A 17992-nucleotide genomic window follows, 5' to 3' on the forward strand; every position below is an offset into this window, starting at 1 on the left:
TATCAATCAACTATTCCAGTGCAATCTAACTGCATTACATAATATTTTGTATCACTTCTTGGTCTCATTTGCATGGGGAGATGGTGGCAACCAGGGTCTTTTTTTTTTCAATCTAACTTCATTAATTACAAAGCAAAGGTGGGAGCTGGTAAGGGCCCTGTGGGTCTGTGAGACACAAACCTTCTTACTAAATGCTGCAGTTCAGAGTAAAAAAAAAAAAAACCTCTGACTTTTCCCAGAGAGCTCTGAGAAATCTGTCAGGACAGAATCATCTAAAGTTGACACTACTCCTTGCATGACAAAAAGCACCAGAAGCCCTCTGAGTAGTAAATAGAAGAAGGAGAATTAGAAATAGGAAGCCACAAGGAGATGTCAAATGCTCAGTGGTGGCAGGTAACACTGAGATTTCTGAGGTGAGTGTTGGGTGGGAGGGAGGCTCAAGCCACTTCTGATCCCCTTTTCTCTTCTCAAAGAAAACAGGGCAGATAAAAAAATAACCCAGAACTAGCATCCAGTGAGCTGAGATAGTTGGAGGTTAAGTGGAGGAGATATAGGCTAAGTGGAGGAGATTTTAAGTGGAGGAGATTTAGACTTAGCTATTTAATGAGACAGTGTCTCAAAATAAAATAATAATTTTAAAAGGCTGGGGATGTAGCTCAAAGTGAAAGCCTTGGGTTTAATCCCCAGACTTGCCAAAAAGGCCACATAATAACATGTACTGTACAGTATGGAGAAGCTGGGACCTCAGACACTGCTCAGGTAACCTGAGTTGTCTCCATCATCTCCAAGCCTGAGTTACCCCTCCTCCCAAACCCCAGCTGTAGGGGACTATGAAAGCTATTTTAACTGCCGGGAGATCTGTACAACTCTTGTTTTCTAGGTAGTTACTATAAGGTTAGAAGTACAGCCTATCAGAAGTCAGAGGGAGGAATCCCTATGTTATCCCTATAGGTGAAAAATGAAACTGAGGTTAAATGCAGAAACATGATTATGAGTGCGAGTTTTTAAGAAAATAAGACCGCCTCTAAATAATAGAAAATAATTACCAAATACCTTTACAAAGATCAGAAGCCGCTAGCCATCTTAAGATGCTTAATCATAAGCTTAAGACATAAATGGGTTATCATTTATATCCCTAGCAAATAAGTCAGATATATTTTATCCATAATAAAGCTATCAATCAAAAACAGGAAATACAATCTTCCAATGATAATTCTAAAAATCAAAACCGATTGTTCTGTATAACTAATATACACTAATAAAATAAAGGGCAGGAAGAGAATTCGATTTCAAACTTTAATTTTAGTAGTTCACTAGTCAAAAGTAAAAAAATAGGGGTGGAATTTGAACAAATTTCAATTATCCACTGTTATGCTGACTAGAAAGCAATAGGTCATGTAATCAGTTGAAGAACATACTTTATACTCTTGGGCTCCTACTTGGTAACTTCACCCTTAAGCACGTCTAGGAGAAAGGGGTGGCTTTGCTCAGACTCAGGTAAATTGTACCTCACTATATCAGACCCTGGGCATATCTTTCCATCCTGGATGTCACCTCTGGGCAATAGACACTGCCTCTCTGTGTAGGCCCTATTGCTCTAGTGTACACTGCCTTCCCCATTCCCAACATTTTTACAGAATCCAGAGAATCAGCAACCCAACTCCCCTGGAGCAGCTGCCATTCATGACTCCTTTGTACATGAAGGAGTGGGTATATCATCCCTCTCCTCCTCTCTTGGGGTAGGAAGACTGAGCTGAATGAGTTCTATGCTAGCTCACGTACAGTGGCCACTGGATTGATGATACATTCTCTCTTGGCTGCCTTCTTGCCCTCTTTCACTTCTTTAACACCCTATTAATGTTTCCCAAGACCTCCTCTCTTCCAAATATTTATATCTGAATTCTTGTCTCTGGTTGTAATTCTCGCACTCTGGAAGGCTGAGGCAGGAGGAACACAAGGTTAAGCCCAGCCTGGACAACTTAGCCATTTAATGAGACAGTGTCCCAAAATAAATAAAAAGAGCTCAGGATGTAGCTCAATGTGAAAGCTTTGGGTTCAGTTCCAGGCTTTCAAAAAAAAAATTCAGGTAATATCATGTACTGGAGAGTATGTGGAGAAACTGGGGGCTTCGATACTGTTCAGGTAACCTGAGTAGTCTTCATCATCTCCAAACCCTTAGCTCTTCTCCCAAATCCCAGATCTAGGGGACTATGAAACTATTTTAACTGCAGGAAAATCTGTACCAGGTCATAACTAGTTTGTAGTGAGGGTAGATTCTTCTCTCCTCCAGTACTGTGGTAGCTCAAAGCTACACAAAGAAGAAACATCACGAAGGATATTTATAGGAAAAGAATAATAAAGTGTGAGTAAAAAGGGAGATAGTAGGTGGAAGAACTGCCTTGATAGTCTTGAGGAGCCACTAAGTGGAACCCAGTTGCGGGGAACAATTGAAAGTGAGACACAGCTGAAGGAATACCTTGCTTCTCCCATGGCTGGCCCTAAGGCACAATCCTTCTGCCTTCAAATCCACTGCAGTTTATCTGCCCCCACATACAGAATCAGGTATTGAGTCTTCATCCTTTGCACGCAGCTTTTGCTTCTTCTTTCCTCTAGCTTTTGGCCTGTTCCAATGTCACTGGCCGTTAGCCCAAGATCCTCTCCTGATCCCTATTCCCAAAGAGGATCCTCTCTCAGTATTACACTGTTATCACTGTTCCCAGGAGCAGACACCAGGCCCGTTCTCACCTCTCTGTCAGTGTGGTCCCTCCTGTATTTGCTTAGCAATCAACCCCTTTCCCAAAAATTCCCAAGGAGCTCATATACCTTCATTAGTGAGTGTAAATTTCATTTTGAATTCATTGAAAGTTAGAAGCTGTTGTTTTTTTAAAACAAAAACTAGGAATCAATTACTTTTCTGACACTGCAATCTGAGTTCCCTACCACTTCAGTTATTTATTTGTTTATTACCAGATCCTTCTTTCTGTGTAAACATCTTCCTCACAGTCTGGCAGGCAGAGCCATCTCCCAGGCATACACCACAGCGGTCCTCTGTGGCATTGGAATCAATCTCATAATCACAGCCAACCATCTGTGGGGAAGAAAGATCAGGATGAATGACACAGGTAGGAGGTACCACACCTTCCCTGATCCATGACTTGTCCATTGGCCCTTTGTTCTTAATAAGCTTGAGTAGGCAGGTGCAAAGGTAAAGGACAAGCAGTTTTTTCCTTTTCCTGGTGGCAGCCAGAATAATAACTAAAGCTGTAAAGGTAATAGACTCACCTCCCCATATCTATGGGGATTGGCTTCAGCATACCTATGGATACCAAAATTTGCAGATGCTCAACTCCTTTAAATAAAATGGTATAGTATTGCACATAACCTCTGTACATCCTCCCATTACTTTAAACCATTTCTAGATCTCTTGGATATCTAACAAAATGTAAATATTGTGTAAATAGTTGTTACACTGTATTATCTAGGGAATAACAACAAGAAAAAAGTCTGTACTTGTTCAGTAAGACATATTTTTGAATATTTTCTATTTGAGGTTGGTTAAATTTCAGAAATAGAGAACTAATGGACACAGAGGGGTAACTGTATTTCCTTAGGATAGTGAGAGGTATGATCAAACACAGGTACAAAGACCTAACTTCAAAAATGTCCTGGAATTCGAGTTGGTGGAGCAAAAAATCTCTTCAGATGTTCAGAGCTCACACTGTTTCATATCTATGGAGACTGTCCAGTGGGTGATATAACTACTCCATCTGTAATTTGGTTGTTCAATCCCTTTGCATTCTTCACTGGAGTTACTCTTTCCAGTTTCTGTCTTAGAACAGTAGATAAACCAACAACCACTGGAAGAAATTGGCTTAATGCTGAGATGATTCCAGTCCCAAGAGGAATGAAATCTCTACCTTCAGGCTCATCATCACCTCCTTGGGTGCCTCCCACAACCTCTAGCCTCAGTGTACTTAAACATATCTCAGTCATCTTGACCTCCCTCCCTCCAGCTGCAAGAAAGAATTTCTTCTTCCTCCTCTGGAAAAAGGTAAATTTTGTTTCTGTGCCCTGGAACCAATCCACACTCAGGGTGCTGTCCAGTGGTCCTCTTGAATCATTATCTTTCCCTCTCCACTTTCCCTTCCATCTGTTAACATGGCCAAGTCTTTCCCATCCTAAAATTCCAGCTTGAAAAAAGGGTATGATAAAACTTGGGAGTTTTCTGTAATATTGGGTCCCAAAATATCAGAACACCTAGGTTGGAAGTCATGAAACATAACATGGAAAGTCGATTAGACTTCTCTTTCCCCTGCTATCTTCCACAGCTACATAGAAAACTACACTGTATTCCTTTACTCATAAGTTTCTTTCCTGCTTAGGAGGAAAAAATGTACCCAGGTGGGTTCTTTTTCTTCTCAAAAATAATTATCTTTCTTTTGTTAATTTTTATTTGTATTACTATGTTTCAGTACATAATGATTACATTCATGTATGGAATTGGTACATGTACATAACACATCTTAATTTTTTTTATCCCTTTTCCCTTCCCTCTCTTTATATCGATTTCCTTCCCTTTTGTAAAAGATCTCTCTGTTTCCTATTATCCTTTATTTTGCTTTTTAATTAATTTGTATTTTGTGTTTCTCATATAAGAGAAAGCTTGTGTGTCATTTAAGCTTGTGTGTCTGATTTATTTCACTTAACAGTATGGTCTCAAGATGCATCCATTTTTCTACAAATGACTCAAGTTTATCCTTCTTTATGGCTTTCTTTCTTTTTTCTTTTCTTCCCTTTTTTTCTTTTGTATTGAAGATTGAACCTAGAACCTTCACACTGAGCCACTCCCCGCTAGCCTCTTTTTTATATTTTATTTTGATACAAGGTTTTGCTAAGTTGCTCAGTTGCTCAGGCTGGTCTCAAATTTGTGATCCTACTTCCTCAGCTTATCAGAGTGCTGGGATTATAGGTGTGCTCCACATGCCTGGTTTCAAAGATAATTTTCTTTCTAATTTTAAAGTTACCTCAAATCTACCGAAAGTAAGAATAGTTTGAGTCCTTAACCCCTCTGCCAGCTAAAACAGAGAATTAATCCTCACTGACAGAAAATAGCTCAACTTTTCAGATTAACTGTCTTTAATTTCCTGTAGGTACAAAGATTGTGCCACTTGACCCAGTGAGGAAATAAATAAATTGCTAAGAAAATTTTAAAAATCCAAATCTTAATTATACCAATCACGATAGAAAGAAAAAATGTTCTGGACACGGTCCTGCAGTGGTTAGGAGTAAAATGCCAACTCTTCACAAATGATATGTTTATGTCAAGCTTGAGCATCTTCTAATAAGCTGACCTTTACAAATCCTAGTCCCAGTGACCTTCATTTCTTCACTGATTTGGAGTGAGCCAGGGAAACTTACTCTGAGACATATAAATTTTAAAGTGTTTTCTTCAATCTCTACCAAGACAGAAATAGATTTAAAATATGAAGAATAAAGGAAGCAAGCCAGAAAACAAATCCATAAATCTCATCTTTCTTCTCAGTGGGTGGGACTGTTTCTCTAGAAATATTAGCCCACATAACTGGGGTCAAGGGTTGGGGGAGAGGAAACACACATATGTCCTCACTGTGTCATCTCCTTGCATACTGAATGGGTGCTTGTGCAAACCTCATCCAATTTGTTTCCCCTGAAAGCTGTACAGAGTACAATCAAACTGAATGAAGTATATAACAGAAGTTCTGTGAAGGATAAACCAGCCTCCCTGATGCATATAGAACATAAAGGGTCTCAGCGGAAAAGAAATAGATTGCACAATACATGCTGTGGCAACAGGATTCACAACAGGGTGGTCTTTCTTGCTTTTCTTTCTTCTTCTTCTTCTCCTTGTCCTCCTCGTCGTCCTCCTCCTCCACCTTCTTCCTCCTCCTCCTCCTTTAATATGGTCTTTCTGCCTTTGGTGGACTCAAGAGGTGGCTCTGCTGCTTCTACTACGTATGGGTAATGACCTCAGCATGGCTCTTTTATGATGTTACAACTAGGAACCAGCCACTTCCCCAAAGGGGAACATTTTTGAAAAATAAAAACACTCATTTCCCATGATATCATCAATTCTTGACCCTGAAAGAACTGCACTGAAAAGCATTCTATCTTGAGTATTACCCAGGAAATCAGGTTCCAAACTCACCAGGTATTTAGCCCTTAATGAATGGATAAGCAGTATTAATTCATACTAATTTTCTTTCTGTCTCTGTCTGTCTGCCTCTCTATCTTTTTCTCTCTCTCTCTGTGTCCAACACTGTTTTACTTTGGAAACCCTCAACCAACTGAGAACTGAAATGAATAATAACTGGTACCATGACCTAACCTAATTACCCTGGAATGTCACCATTTCTTTCCTTTGGAAAGGAAAGACTGGAAAAATCCTTGTTCTAAGGTGAGATTCATTTCCAGTCAATAAAACTTTAAGTGTGAACATAAGACAGAGCTATGCTTAGCTGAAAGGGACATGATATTGCCACTTAATGAATGGCATAGTTGTATAAGTCTTTACTCACTGTGATTTTTCAAGGTTGGTAATTCTAAATCAAGTTCTGTCCCCTAAAAGACACACTGAAGTTTTTTTCCCCCAGAAACCTGTGAATGTAATATTATTTGGACATAGGATCTCTGAAGATATAATCAAACTAGGATGAGGTCATAGTGGTTTAAGGTGGCCCAAAATCCAATAATTTGTGTCCTGACAAAGAGAAATTTGGAGAGAGAGACACACAGCAGGAAGACTGCCATTGTAAAGATGAAAGCAGGTGGGGGATGGACCGCTGTATTGATTATGCCCAAGGCAGGCTGTAAGCAAGGCAGGCTGTAAGGAGTTAACCCCACACTGGCTTGTTTTGAGAAGTGAGTCTGGCCGAAGCCTACATTCCGAGGTCAGAGTGACTCTTACTCAAATTCCGTTCCCACAATTAAAACCGTCTTAACTACAAGGGCAAGGTTCTGATCACAACCCTATATTCTGTCTATTCCGTTACTAATTCAAGAATGCTTTGCCTTTTCATTTGCAAGCCTTGCTTGCATCAGTAATGTGTCCATAGCAACTGCACGGCCCCTCACGGCCTTTTACCCCAATATAACCGTGATGTCATCAATAAATAGCAATGGCTTGCCAGGGCTTTTGCTGGTTACTTAGCACTAGATTTCTGGCCTTTTGCTTTAATTCTGTCTTTGAGTCTTTCTTCAACCTTGTGTCCTACACTGGGTAGGAGACGGGAACCTACTGCAGAGGTCTGCAGTAATGGCAGAAATTGGAGTAATGTAGCTACAAGTTGAGAATGTCAAAAGCTGTCAGTAACCACCAGAAGCTAGGAAGAGTCAAGGAATGGTTCTCCTGAAAGCCTTTGGAGGGTTGCTGACAACTTGATTTTAGACTTTTAGCTTTCAGAACTATAAGAAAATACTTTTTGTTATTGTAAACCACCCAGTCCACGGCAATTTTTTATGGCAGCCCCAGGAAACCAACATAGAATTGTTTTTCCCATTTAGGATGGAAAAACTAATTCAGAGAGGTTATGTAGTTTTCCAAAATTATATTCAAATTCTTATGTCACTTCCCTCTTCAGCTCTTTGATGGATCCCATGGCCCTAAAGATAGACCCAAACTTCCTTAATAAAGCACCCCCGTCATGTTAAAGACCTCATTCTTCCCTTCATACCCCTCAAATGTTTCCAGTGTATTTTTTCAGAGTTGAATGAACTCTTGGTAATAATAATTAATACTTCTTAAACACATTGTTTCACTTCCACAAAGAAGGTCGATTAGAAAAACACTGTATACATTTTTGAAGGTGTATCTTTTTATTTCAATACATGTTTAATTTCTCTCGAAAAACCTATATTATGACAAAAAACAAAAGCCTTTTTTTGTCCTGATAAAATTGTTCTGTCATATATCTACAGATTTCTTTATAAATGTACTATTTTGAAGTCCCCCAAATGAATGTGATTATCATGTATTGAAAACATATACTGATCAAGTTAAAAATTGCAGATTTATAGTTTTCAATGTAAGTTATATAGATAAATACTTATTAAAAACAAATAAAAACCTATAATAATAAATAAGGTGACTAAGAAGGCTGAAAATACATATAACCTGGACCTTGGAAAGATAGGTTCTAAGCTACTAGGTTTATTGTGATTTGACAGCAATTTTTAAACTTAACAACTTAACTCAGTGTATCATAGAAAAAAGGGGCAATTATAGCTTCTAAATGATCTTCACTGAGTCCAAGGAAGAGGATGACAACCAAAGAGAACCTGACTTATTCTATTAAGTTCATTTAATTGGTTTTAATAGAGATACCCAAGACTCTCTATATTTTGTTCTTTGGATCAATGCAAGCTGAAGATTCTGTCTTTATACGTGTAAATTTACTTTTGTCTAAATTATAAATAAAAAGCAAAGCAAAGTGTAGACAGTGGTAACAGGAAACAGGGAGCTGGATCTTTTGCAAAAGGGAAGGAGACGAAGAGATGGAGGGAGGGGGGAGGTAGAGGAGGTGAAGGGAATAAAAAAGAATGAAGATGACTTATGAACACGTCCCAGCACCCCATAATGAATGTAATCATTATGTCCTGCGAACATAATAATCAATAAATAAAAGATAATTTTAGTATCACCTTCATTTCTTTGTGACTACGGTTCTCAGCGCTAACTGCATTTACTAATAACTGGGGAGATTTTAAAATATTTATGCCTAGAGCCCAAGCCCCCAAAATTCTGAATGAGTAGGTTTGAAATAGCAGCCAGAAGTAACTAATTTTTAAAGCTTTCCAGGTGAGTCTAAGATGTAGCCAACAATGAAAACCACAGCTTTAGACAGAATTGGCATTGTTTTGATCTGAATTATCTAGATAAACACCCTCCCTCTCTCAGAAACAGACCTGATTGAATATATGTTATTTTTGGCTTTCTGTAGCTACAATGATGGTTTAAAAGAAAATTTTGCCTGGGATTTTTAAAGTTTGGAGTCTGATTATGGCTATTTGTTAGGTTATTTGTGCCTGAGAATTATCACCTTGCCTCTTATTACTTTGGTCACCAATCAACTAAACAGAAAATGAAGTCCAAGGAGTTAAATGCAGCTTCCAAGGATACTGAACATTTGTAAGTAATAGCTTTTCGTGAGGATCACTTTATTCAGTAGGGAAAAATTATGATAGATTTTTGCAGAAACAAAATATATTACGTTTATTGTACACTAGGGCTTTTCTCAAGGGCTTTACATACATGACCTTATTAATCTTTTTGACAATGCCTACTATGTAGATACATTCATATCCCAATTTTAAGACAGATAATTGAGTCTTAGAAAGATATGCAGGACCATAAAGCTGGTAAATGATGGGACTGATTTTAAAGCCTAGAGCCCCAGCATTAAACCATTGAACTTTATTATCAGTTAGGTATTACTATACAGTTTTCCTTTAATTGATTAAAAACACCTCTTTAAATTGAAATTTATTCCTGGGGATTGATCAGAAGACATGTTCCTCTGTTCCTTGCAAAATAAACTGCAAGCAATAAGAAGGAATTCTTTAATGGTTTTATACTTAAGAGCATTAACATATTGGATCTAAATAATTTATATAAAGATGGAGTTGATCAAAGGCAAGAGTGTAGAAAAATTACATAGACCCCAGGATTCTAATTACCTGTCATTTTGTCATTTTGCAGCTCTTGTTGACAATCAGTGAAGAATTAAATGCTAAAATGCTTTGTGGAAAGCACTATAATTTCAGATTTTATGAAATTTAATGGTCCTGGGATTATCTGGGTTATCTCTTCCTATAATTCTTCTTTTAGCTTGGTTCTTCAGTTTGACTCTGCTTTAATGCCTAATGTAATATCATGGTGAACATCAACAAATGAGGGACAGCAGGGAAAAAAAAGCTATTCTAGTCAAAATTGTGTTTTTGATGAACACTAAGAAATCTTGTCTCTCAGACCACATATAAAAACCAGATCACATGCAAATGCCATAAAAACATAAGCTCAGAATATCTAATTTCTTATATTAACAAAAATCAGGATTTTATAAAGTTGTAGATTAAGGAAACATACCCAATACCTTACATATGCCATTAATACAGACATTTCTGCTGTTGCCACCTTCAAAGCAAGGGGTGCCATCAATGACAGCATCCAGCATTTTTTCAGAAAATTGGCCATCTATGGGTCGGCAGTAGAGCCCACAAGGATGCGCTGAAGTGAGAAAAAGACATGTTAGCTTTTTAGCTCAGCACCTTTCTCCCAGGAATCCTTTGTATTCAGGACCCACAGTGACATTTAATCTGGTGTCTTTTCTCTTTCTGAGACTCATGCTAAGATGTGGGCATTTTTTTTCTTTCTTTTTCAGTTTAAGAGTTTTATAACTAATTAAATTTAGAAGATCACTTTAAAATGCTATTTGCTGTTTGTGACAGATGATGAGAACTTGCAATCCAACATTGAACTATCAGACTGTGCTTGTAAAAATAAGGCAGTAGGCATCTAGTGTCAACCTAGAAGTTACATGAGAGGAATCAGTGGTGTAGGATTCCGGGAAAGCATGATGCCTACTCACTGTTTAGGGCAAAGTATAGACCTCCATGGGAGAGTATAGTCCTCTCATGGTGTCAGTTTATAAATAATACTGTTACCACCATCCCCAACAAATATTAGTACATATTCTTCTCAAGTTCAAGAAGAGCTTGGACACAGATTGATAGTCACATAGGACTTGATTTTTTGCTGAAGCTGAAGCCAACCCTGCTTATCTCATGTGTTCTTTTTAAAGCAAAAAAACCCCCAAAACTGGAGACTGTTTCCTTCAGAGTCCATTTAGAAATCTCCTTGGATCTGTTTATTGTGGGGAGCACTGGTAAGTTTCTTAATGCTGTGACCAGGTGAGGGCTCACTGATATTAGCTGTGAGGGCATTTGTTACGGGCCCTTCTCAGTGCGGATGTGAATCAAATGCAAAGACAGAGTGCATTGTGCTAACTATATCTGTTCAGGGATCCAGTAATCCATATGGCAAGGAAATACAATTGTAAAACATACAAACATGTTAAAGAGCACAAGTTCTGAACTCTGACCAAAACTCTAGATGAAAAAGACTCAAACGCAAATGTTCAAAGCTTAAAGGACAAAGGTAATCACAAACGCAGAAAATACACTGATTTTATATAAGGTGACAAAAAAGACAAGCAAAATCAAAATGAATTAAAGCTATCAGTGGACAAAGCACAATTGAAAAGGGCCAGAAGACTCTGAGGAAAAAGCACAACTTGGAGTTATTGTATGTCTCCCTTCTGGCACTATAATTAGCATTGTCAGTACCCAAACTGTAGCAGAAGTACATATAGAGTCACTCAGGAGCTGATCTCTCTGAGTAATCAGAATATCCATCTGGGTGCTGAACGCAGGGAACCATTTCATTAACACTTTGCCTTGAGCTTTAAAATTCAGATTTAGGATTTTATATTTGGACACCTAAGAAGAAAGGAAAACAGCCCTGAGTAATTCTGGAGCTTTTCTTTGAAAAGTTGTTTATTTCAAAGATGCTGGTAAAGGCCCAAGACTGGGGACGCAGAGGATGTGAAACTTAAGATCTTTGCTCTTAATTGATTTTTTAAGTGGATCCTCATACAGAATAATCCTCCATCCAGTAATAAGTGTGGCACTGAGTTCCAGAATGGTGACAATGCAATATTTGTCTTCAAGTGCCAGTGTTTGGCTTAGTATGGTGGGTTTGCACTTTTTGACCCACTTTCTGAAGAATAAAAAAAACCCCGAGATGTTACTACCATTGTTTATATAGTGAATCAGAAGGAACTTTGCTTAAAAAAACAGCTATTATATTACTTGAACGTTATTTCTCAGATTTGGTTTTGCTTTATAGTAGTTATCTTTTCAACAATCATAACCATTTTATGCAGTCAGTTCTTTTATCACCTATTTCACAGATGAGAAAATTTAGTATAGCATTATTAAGTTTTTCAAGACCTCCAAGGATGAATGGCAGAACTAAAGCACCAAACTGGTTTAGTTTCAGAGCCTACACTGCTGACTTCTAACCTACAGACACAAAAATTTTTTTCATGAAAAAACAAATGTCTTTCATGAGAACTTTAATCATTCTTCATATTAAGAGATAATATTTTATTGATGAATCATAACAGGAATAGAACAAGGAAATTTGGTAGCATGCTTACTGTGTCCCATTTTAATTCAAAATCCATTCTCCCACAGGACATTGAGTACAGGGAAAATACAAGGCCCAGGACCACTTACTTCTACAGACAGCATATTTAAAAGGTTTGATTCTTGAAAATCTAAAATTCTCTTGAGAAAGTGACTTAAATCTTTCTATGTATCAATTTCTTCATTTGAAAAATGAAGATAATAATACCTATCTTGCAAGGTAATTGTGACAATAAAGACAGAGAGGCAGTCAAACACTCAGCATATATAGTATATAGTACATGCTCAAGAAGCGACAGGTATTTTCATGTCCTTATCATGAATTCAAGGAATTACAAAGGCCCTTGTAAGTAGCCTTGGCATTCTATGCTTCTAAAAGAATAAATTTGGCTCAATCTTAATTCCAAAACAAAACAAAACAACAACAAAAAACAAACTTCCTGAGATATCCTCTTCCTCTGCAGCTTACTTCATTATTCCACTATTAATCAGTTCTGTATTAAATTTATGCTTTGTTTTACTACTTTGTAAATAATTGGTATCTTGTAAATTTAATGTAAAGAATTCTAGATCCTGCTCAGGTGGTTTCATAATTTTCTTTTCCTATGATTATAGACCTCAGTCGAAGATATTCCAGTTGTACAATAACTACTAAGGTCCTTTGCAGTCTACAATTACAAGAATAGGGATTTTAAAGGCACTTTTAAAAAAATGCATGTCTGAAGAGTACACAAGTCATATCTGTATATGGATCTGCTACTAGCAGCCATGGAGGTCTGAGGGTTGCTAAGCTCAGGAGAGTCAGAAAGAATGCAGCCTGCAGAACTGGAGGCATTAGAGTTAGATTCATAAAGCTTCAAACCCTGTCTCTGATCTTAAACCTTGCCAAAGCTTCCCACTCTCTAGTGTGCACAGGGACTTTTAGAAGGATAACATGGTAGTTACCATTAATCTCTCCAGGTGATTGCTAGCAGAACATTACTTCCAGAAAGGGCTTTTAATCAATCTCTACCAATTAACAGATGTGACAGTGATCAACACTGGAGGGAGAAATTTTTGGAACAAGCATCAGAGATATCTTTTCAATCCTAAGAGAATATCAGTGCAGGAGTCTTAAAAATGAATATCAACCTTAGTGATAGAAATTAAAGACATTCATGGTACAATGAAATGCTTATTCAGAGAGAAATGGACAAAGCAATGCTATGTGGTCATTGAGAGCAATGATGTAAAACCCTGATACTATGATCCCTTGCTCGGTGGTCAGCAAAGCTGTAATGTCTAAGAAAGATGATTCTACTGTTGTACAAACAAAAATACTCTTAACAATGGTTATGTCTGAGGAATAGGCTAAGTGTGGTGAGATACAGGAATTTATTTTCATTTTATTCTACTATGTACACTTGCATTGTTATAAGACATATATATTCCTTTAAAAATATTATGCTCAGACAAGGAAACTGGAATAGTCTCTTTTCTTTATGACAATCATGACACACTTCCATGAAGAAAGGTCCTTGTTTTGAAACTTCTCCCCATCTACTTGCCCAGTATAGGGCTAGTCATCCTCTAAGTTTAGACAGTTTAAATAGTGAGCACTGCACATAAAACAGAAATGCCCAGTGAATATAAGTGCAATGGTCTATGTAGCCTTAGAAATATCTAGTAAATAATGTTGGGGCAACAGGAACAGATCACAGAGCCACCTCTGTGACTTTGCAGAGCATAGGTGTGCCTAAGACCACAGAGGAACCTGTGCTTGAAGCAGCCACTGCATATCGCAGGTTGGGTTCTGTTTAAGCAGTTTTAAGGCTGAGCTTAAAATCCTGCTTCCCTTTACCCTCTTTCTTTGGCCTTTGTTTTAGGTTAATAGTGGTAATGGATGAAATTGATTCTCACTGGTAATCATGGGTATAAGACATTTTCTGTTCCAAAGGTCAACCCTGTAGATTTTATCACCTCTGTAGCACTATATATTATCTTTGTTTTTACATTTATCCATCTGCTCTGACATATCCTTTTGTGCATACCAGGTGATTTTTATCCCCTTCAGCTTTCAAAAGATTTCAAGTCCACTTGGAATTCCACTAAGCAAAAGCACGAAAACTAATCTACTGGTGAACTCACCCTCACACTGGCTTGATTAATCCTCTCAAAGGAAGCTCAGGTAAGTGAATGATATTGAATCAAATGCTGCACTTTCAATTTTGCTGAAACAGGATGGCACTACGTTTTTGGATAATGATCTTAATGGAGGAAGTTATAAATCATGACGGATTTGATGAGGTATTTCTTTCTGCATTGCTTCAAATCTCCTTAGCTCAGGAAAATTTTTCTTTTTTCACGTCTCACTCTAATAACAACATATAGCACAGATAAGATGGCTTCTGATGTTAGTCTGTAACTAATGATCACAGATTCTTCTTCATTTTCAGGGGAAAATGTGTAACTGGTTCTGAGAGGGAAGTTTTGCCAAATCTGCTGTTAATTAACATTCTCCAAGTCAGTTAGGTCCCTGATAGGCATTCTTATTCTCTTTTGCTTTTTACTTTCTCATCTTGTTCTGTACTTATGAAACATGGATTTCTCTTCCTTGCTCTCACTCATTTTTGATGAAGGCACCCCTATTATCTTGCCTTTCTTCATGCTATTTTCCTCCCACTTGGAATGACTTTGAATGCTTCCTCTTTTTCTTCTTTCAGTAGGAACACTACTCATTCTTTAGAATCATTCATTGCTTCCTTTGAAACCTCTTTGAAACTACCCCAAATCCACAATGACCTTTTGTTCTGAATTTCTGCCAAAATTGCAGACCATTCCACATGGTTATCCATAAGCAGTTAGTATCTGAATACCTACATGTCCCATTTACCACCCAGTTGCACCTCAGTTGTCTTAAAGCAAGTCACCATGTTTGATAAACTTCTCTTTCATCTCCCACATAGTAGAATTGAATGTATTCAGCCTTCAACATTTACTCATCAACTTGACCAGATCAGTGCTACCATCTTCTAAAATATAAAACTCCTGATGGTTCAGTTCCTCTTTGTTGAACTTAACAGGGCATCACAGGAACCCTGACATACGAATGTGGTCCTAGATCTGAGAATTACTACAGAGCTACTAACCTTGATTAAAAACAGGAAACCAGTGGTAGAATTCATTTTTGTAGGGAATGGTGTCAAATTCGCTGCATTGCATCTGTCGAAATGTTGGTACTTCTGTGCGACAGGGGTGGACGTTGCACAAGCGATAACGTTTTCTTTCTCCAGTACAGTATTTCCCTCCAAACTTTGGTCTAGAAATGAAACAGACAAGCTATTCTTTTAGTTCTCTGAAAGTCCAACATTTTCTTTTAAAAGTCTAGCCATGCCTGTGCCTTGCTGAACCATGCTTCTCTCTTCTCTGATTCCCATTTAGCAAATTAACAGTGATCAGATTTCAGGATTATTCATTCTTTGACTTCTTTGAATACTATAATTAATCAGGTGCCTGGGTATCAATTGTATTTTTGTATTTATTTCCCTCTCCTCAATCCCACAGTCACCAAACAAGTCCAGCACTTGTCTTCATTCCTGTCTTCCTTTGCCTACTTTTTCTTCATTCAATCCACTTTATAGAGTATTATCTGGGTAATTTTTTTAGATTGTCTTAACTATTTTAGTTTCCTGTTTTAAAAAACTTAATGGCACCCAGTGGCCTTAGCATCAAGTCCAGCCTTTTGAGTCTGGCACTGTGGGCCCTCATGATCTGGCTTAACTCACTTGAACAACCCTTATTTCCCAGTTCCCTTCCTCTGTACACTCACTGCTCCAGTGGTATGAGTTTCCTTATTTACAGTTTGTTTTCCTCTGCCTCTGGGTAGCCTTTCTTTCTCCTTAGTCTTCACATGTCTACAGACTGTACCCTAAGGCCTAAATAAGTCCTACCTCCATCATGGATTATTCCTGCACTCCAATCAGAAGGAAGCTCTTTCTCCTTTTAAATGGCATTTCATACAACAACTCTAAGCACTCTTTAAACTTATACTCATTAAGAAACAGGGGATGTCTTTGCATTTTCTAATGTCCATTTTGATTTCCTTTTTCAGACTGTAGTTTTAATGCAATCCTAATCAGAATACCAACAGCATTTTTTTCATAGAACTGTAGAAAACACTCCTAAAATTCATATGGAACCAGAAGAGACTCAAAATAGCAAAAATAACCCTGAATAATGAGAAAAGTAGGAGATATCACAATCCTGGACATGAAGTTACACTAAAAAGGCACAGTGACAAAAGCATCATAGTCTTGGGGGTAAAAAAGCGGACATGAGGATCAATGGAACAAAATAGAGGACACAGAAACAATTCCAGGCAATTCAACTATTTGATCTTTGAAAAGGAGGCTAAAAACATGCACTGAAGAAAAGATAACCTCTTTAATAAATGGAGCTAGGAAAATTAGCTATCAACATGCAGAAGATTGAATCTATACTCATATTTCTTACCATGCACTAAACTAAAATAAAAATGGAGCAAAGAACTAAATGTTAAAACAGAAACACTTAACTTGCTGGAAGATAAAATAAGTAAAACTCTTAAAGGCATATGTATAAGCAAGGACTTTCTGAATAGAACCCTGGTTGCATAGAAAATAGTACCAAGAATCAACCAATCATAGCAAATTAAAAAGCTTCTGCATGGCAAAGAAAATAATCAACAGCGTAGAGAAACAACCTACAGAATGGGAAAAAATTTGGCCATTTATTTCTCAGACAGAGGACTAATGTCTAGACTAATCTAGAAATTGGCAGGTGAAATGAGAACACTTCACAGAAGAAGAAGTACAAATAGTCGATCAATATATGAAGTAATGTTCAATATCACTGGCCATTAGAAAACTGCAAATTAAAACAACACTGAAACTTCATCTTACCCCAGAAAATATGGCCATCATAAAAAAAAAAATCAAAAAATAACAAATGCTGGTGAGGCTGCAGGGGAAAATGAACCCACTACATTGTTGATAAGAATGTAAATTAGTAAAATCACTATGGAAATCAGTATGGTGATTCTTCAAGAGATTAAAACTAGAAATTTCATCTAACCAGCTATTTCTCTTCTAAATATCTTCTCCAAAGAGTTAAAGACATCATATTACAGCGATACATATATATCCATGATTATAACAGCACAATTCATAACAGCTAAAACTTCAAAGCAGCCTATATGTCCATCAACAGATGAATGGATAAAGAAAATGTGCTATTTACACACAATGGAGTATTATTCTGCCATAAAGAAAAATACATTTGAGTCATTTTTAGGAAAATGAATGTACCTTGAGACCATAGTGGTAAATGAAATGAATCAGATACACAAGCCTATATATCTCATGGCTTCTCTTTATGAAAAACTCAAAATATAAAGAACAAAATAAAAGATAGATAATAGGAAGTACAGAGATAAATCTTTCTCAAATAAGAAGAGGATCAAGAGATGGAGGAAATGAAGAGGGAGGGAAGGGAAAGGGGATGATAAAAGGAATTAAGATGTTACACACATTTGCCAACTTTCCACAAGGAATGTAAACATTATGTCCTACAAACACACTCTAACAAAAAAAATGAAAATTCTATAAAAACTAAACTTACTTCTAAAATAGTTAATGGATGACCCAATCCATGTTGCATGTCCTCTAAGGTGCCTAAGGAATACTTTGAGTATAGAAAGGTCTTAAACATTCAATAAATGAATAATCTTACT

General features: G+C 37.3%; 1 protein-coding gene across 6 annotated transcripts in view; it reads right to left on the reverse strand.

Moving 5' to 3' along the window:
- The window catches only part of Adamts12 (ADAM metallopeptidase with thrombospondin type 1 motif 12), a 326379-nt gene that overhangs the window by 89180 nt on the left and 219207 nt on the right, over positions 1-17992 (reverse strand). For all 6 annotated transcript variants that reach the window (XM_004848653.3, XM_021261519.2, XM_021261518.2 and 3 more), the window contains 3 exons: positions 15372-15541; positions 10128-10261; positions 2968-3088 (listed from right to left, as the gene is read on the reverse strand). In XM_004848653.3, coding sequence (XP_004848710.2) covers positions 2968-3088; positions 10128-10261; positions 15372-15541 — 425 coding nt within the window. The remainder of the gene's footprint in view (positions 1-2967; positions 3089-10127; positions 10262-15371; positions 15542-17992) is intronic.

Source organism: Heterocephalus glaber, unplaced genomic scaffold (genome assembly GCF_053883595.1).
Source record: "Heterocephalus glaber isolate CG9 unplaced genomic scaffold, H.glaber_assembly_v1.0 deba00001538, whole genome shotgun sequence".
NCBI classification, from domain to species: Eukaryota; Metazoa; Chordata; class Mammalia; order Rodentia; family Bathyergidae; genus Heterocephalus; species Heterocephalus glaber.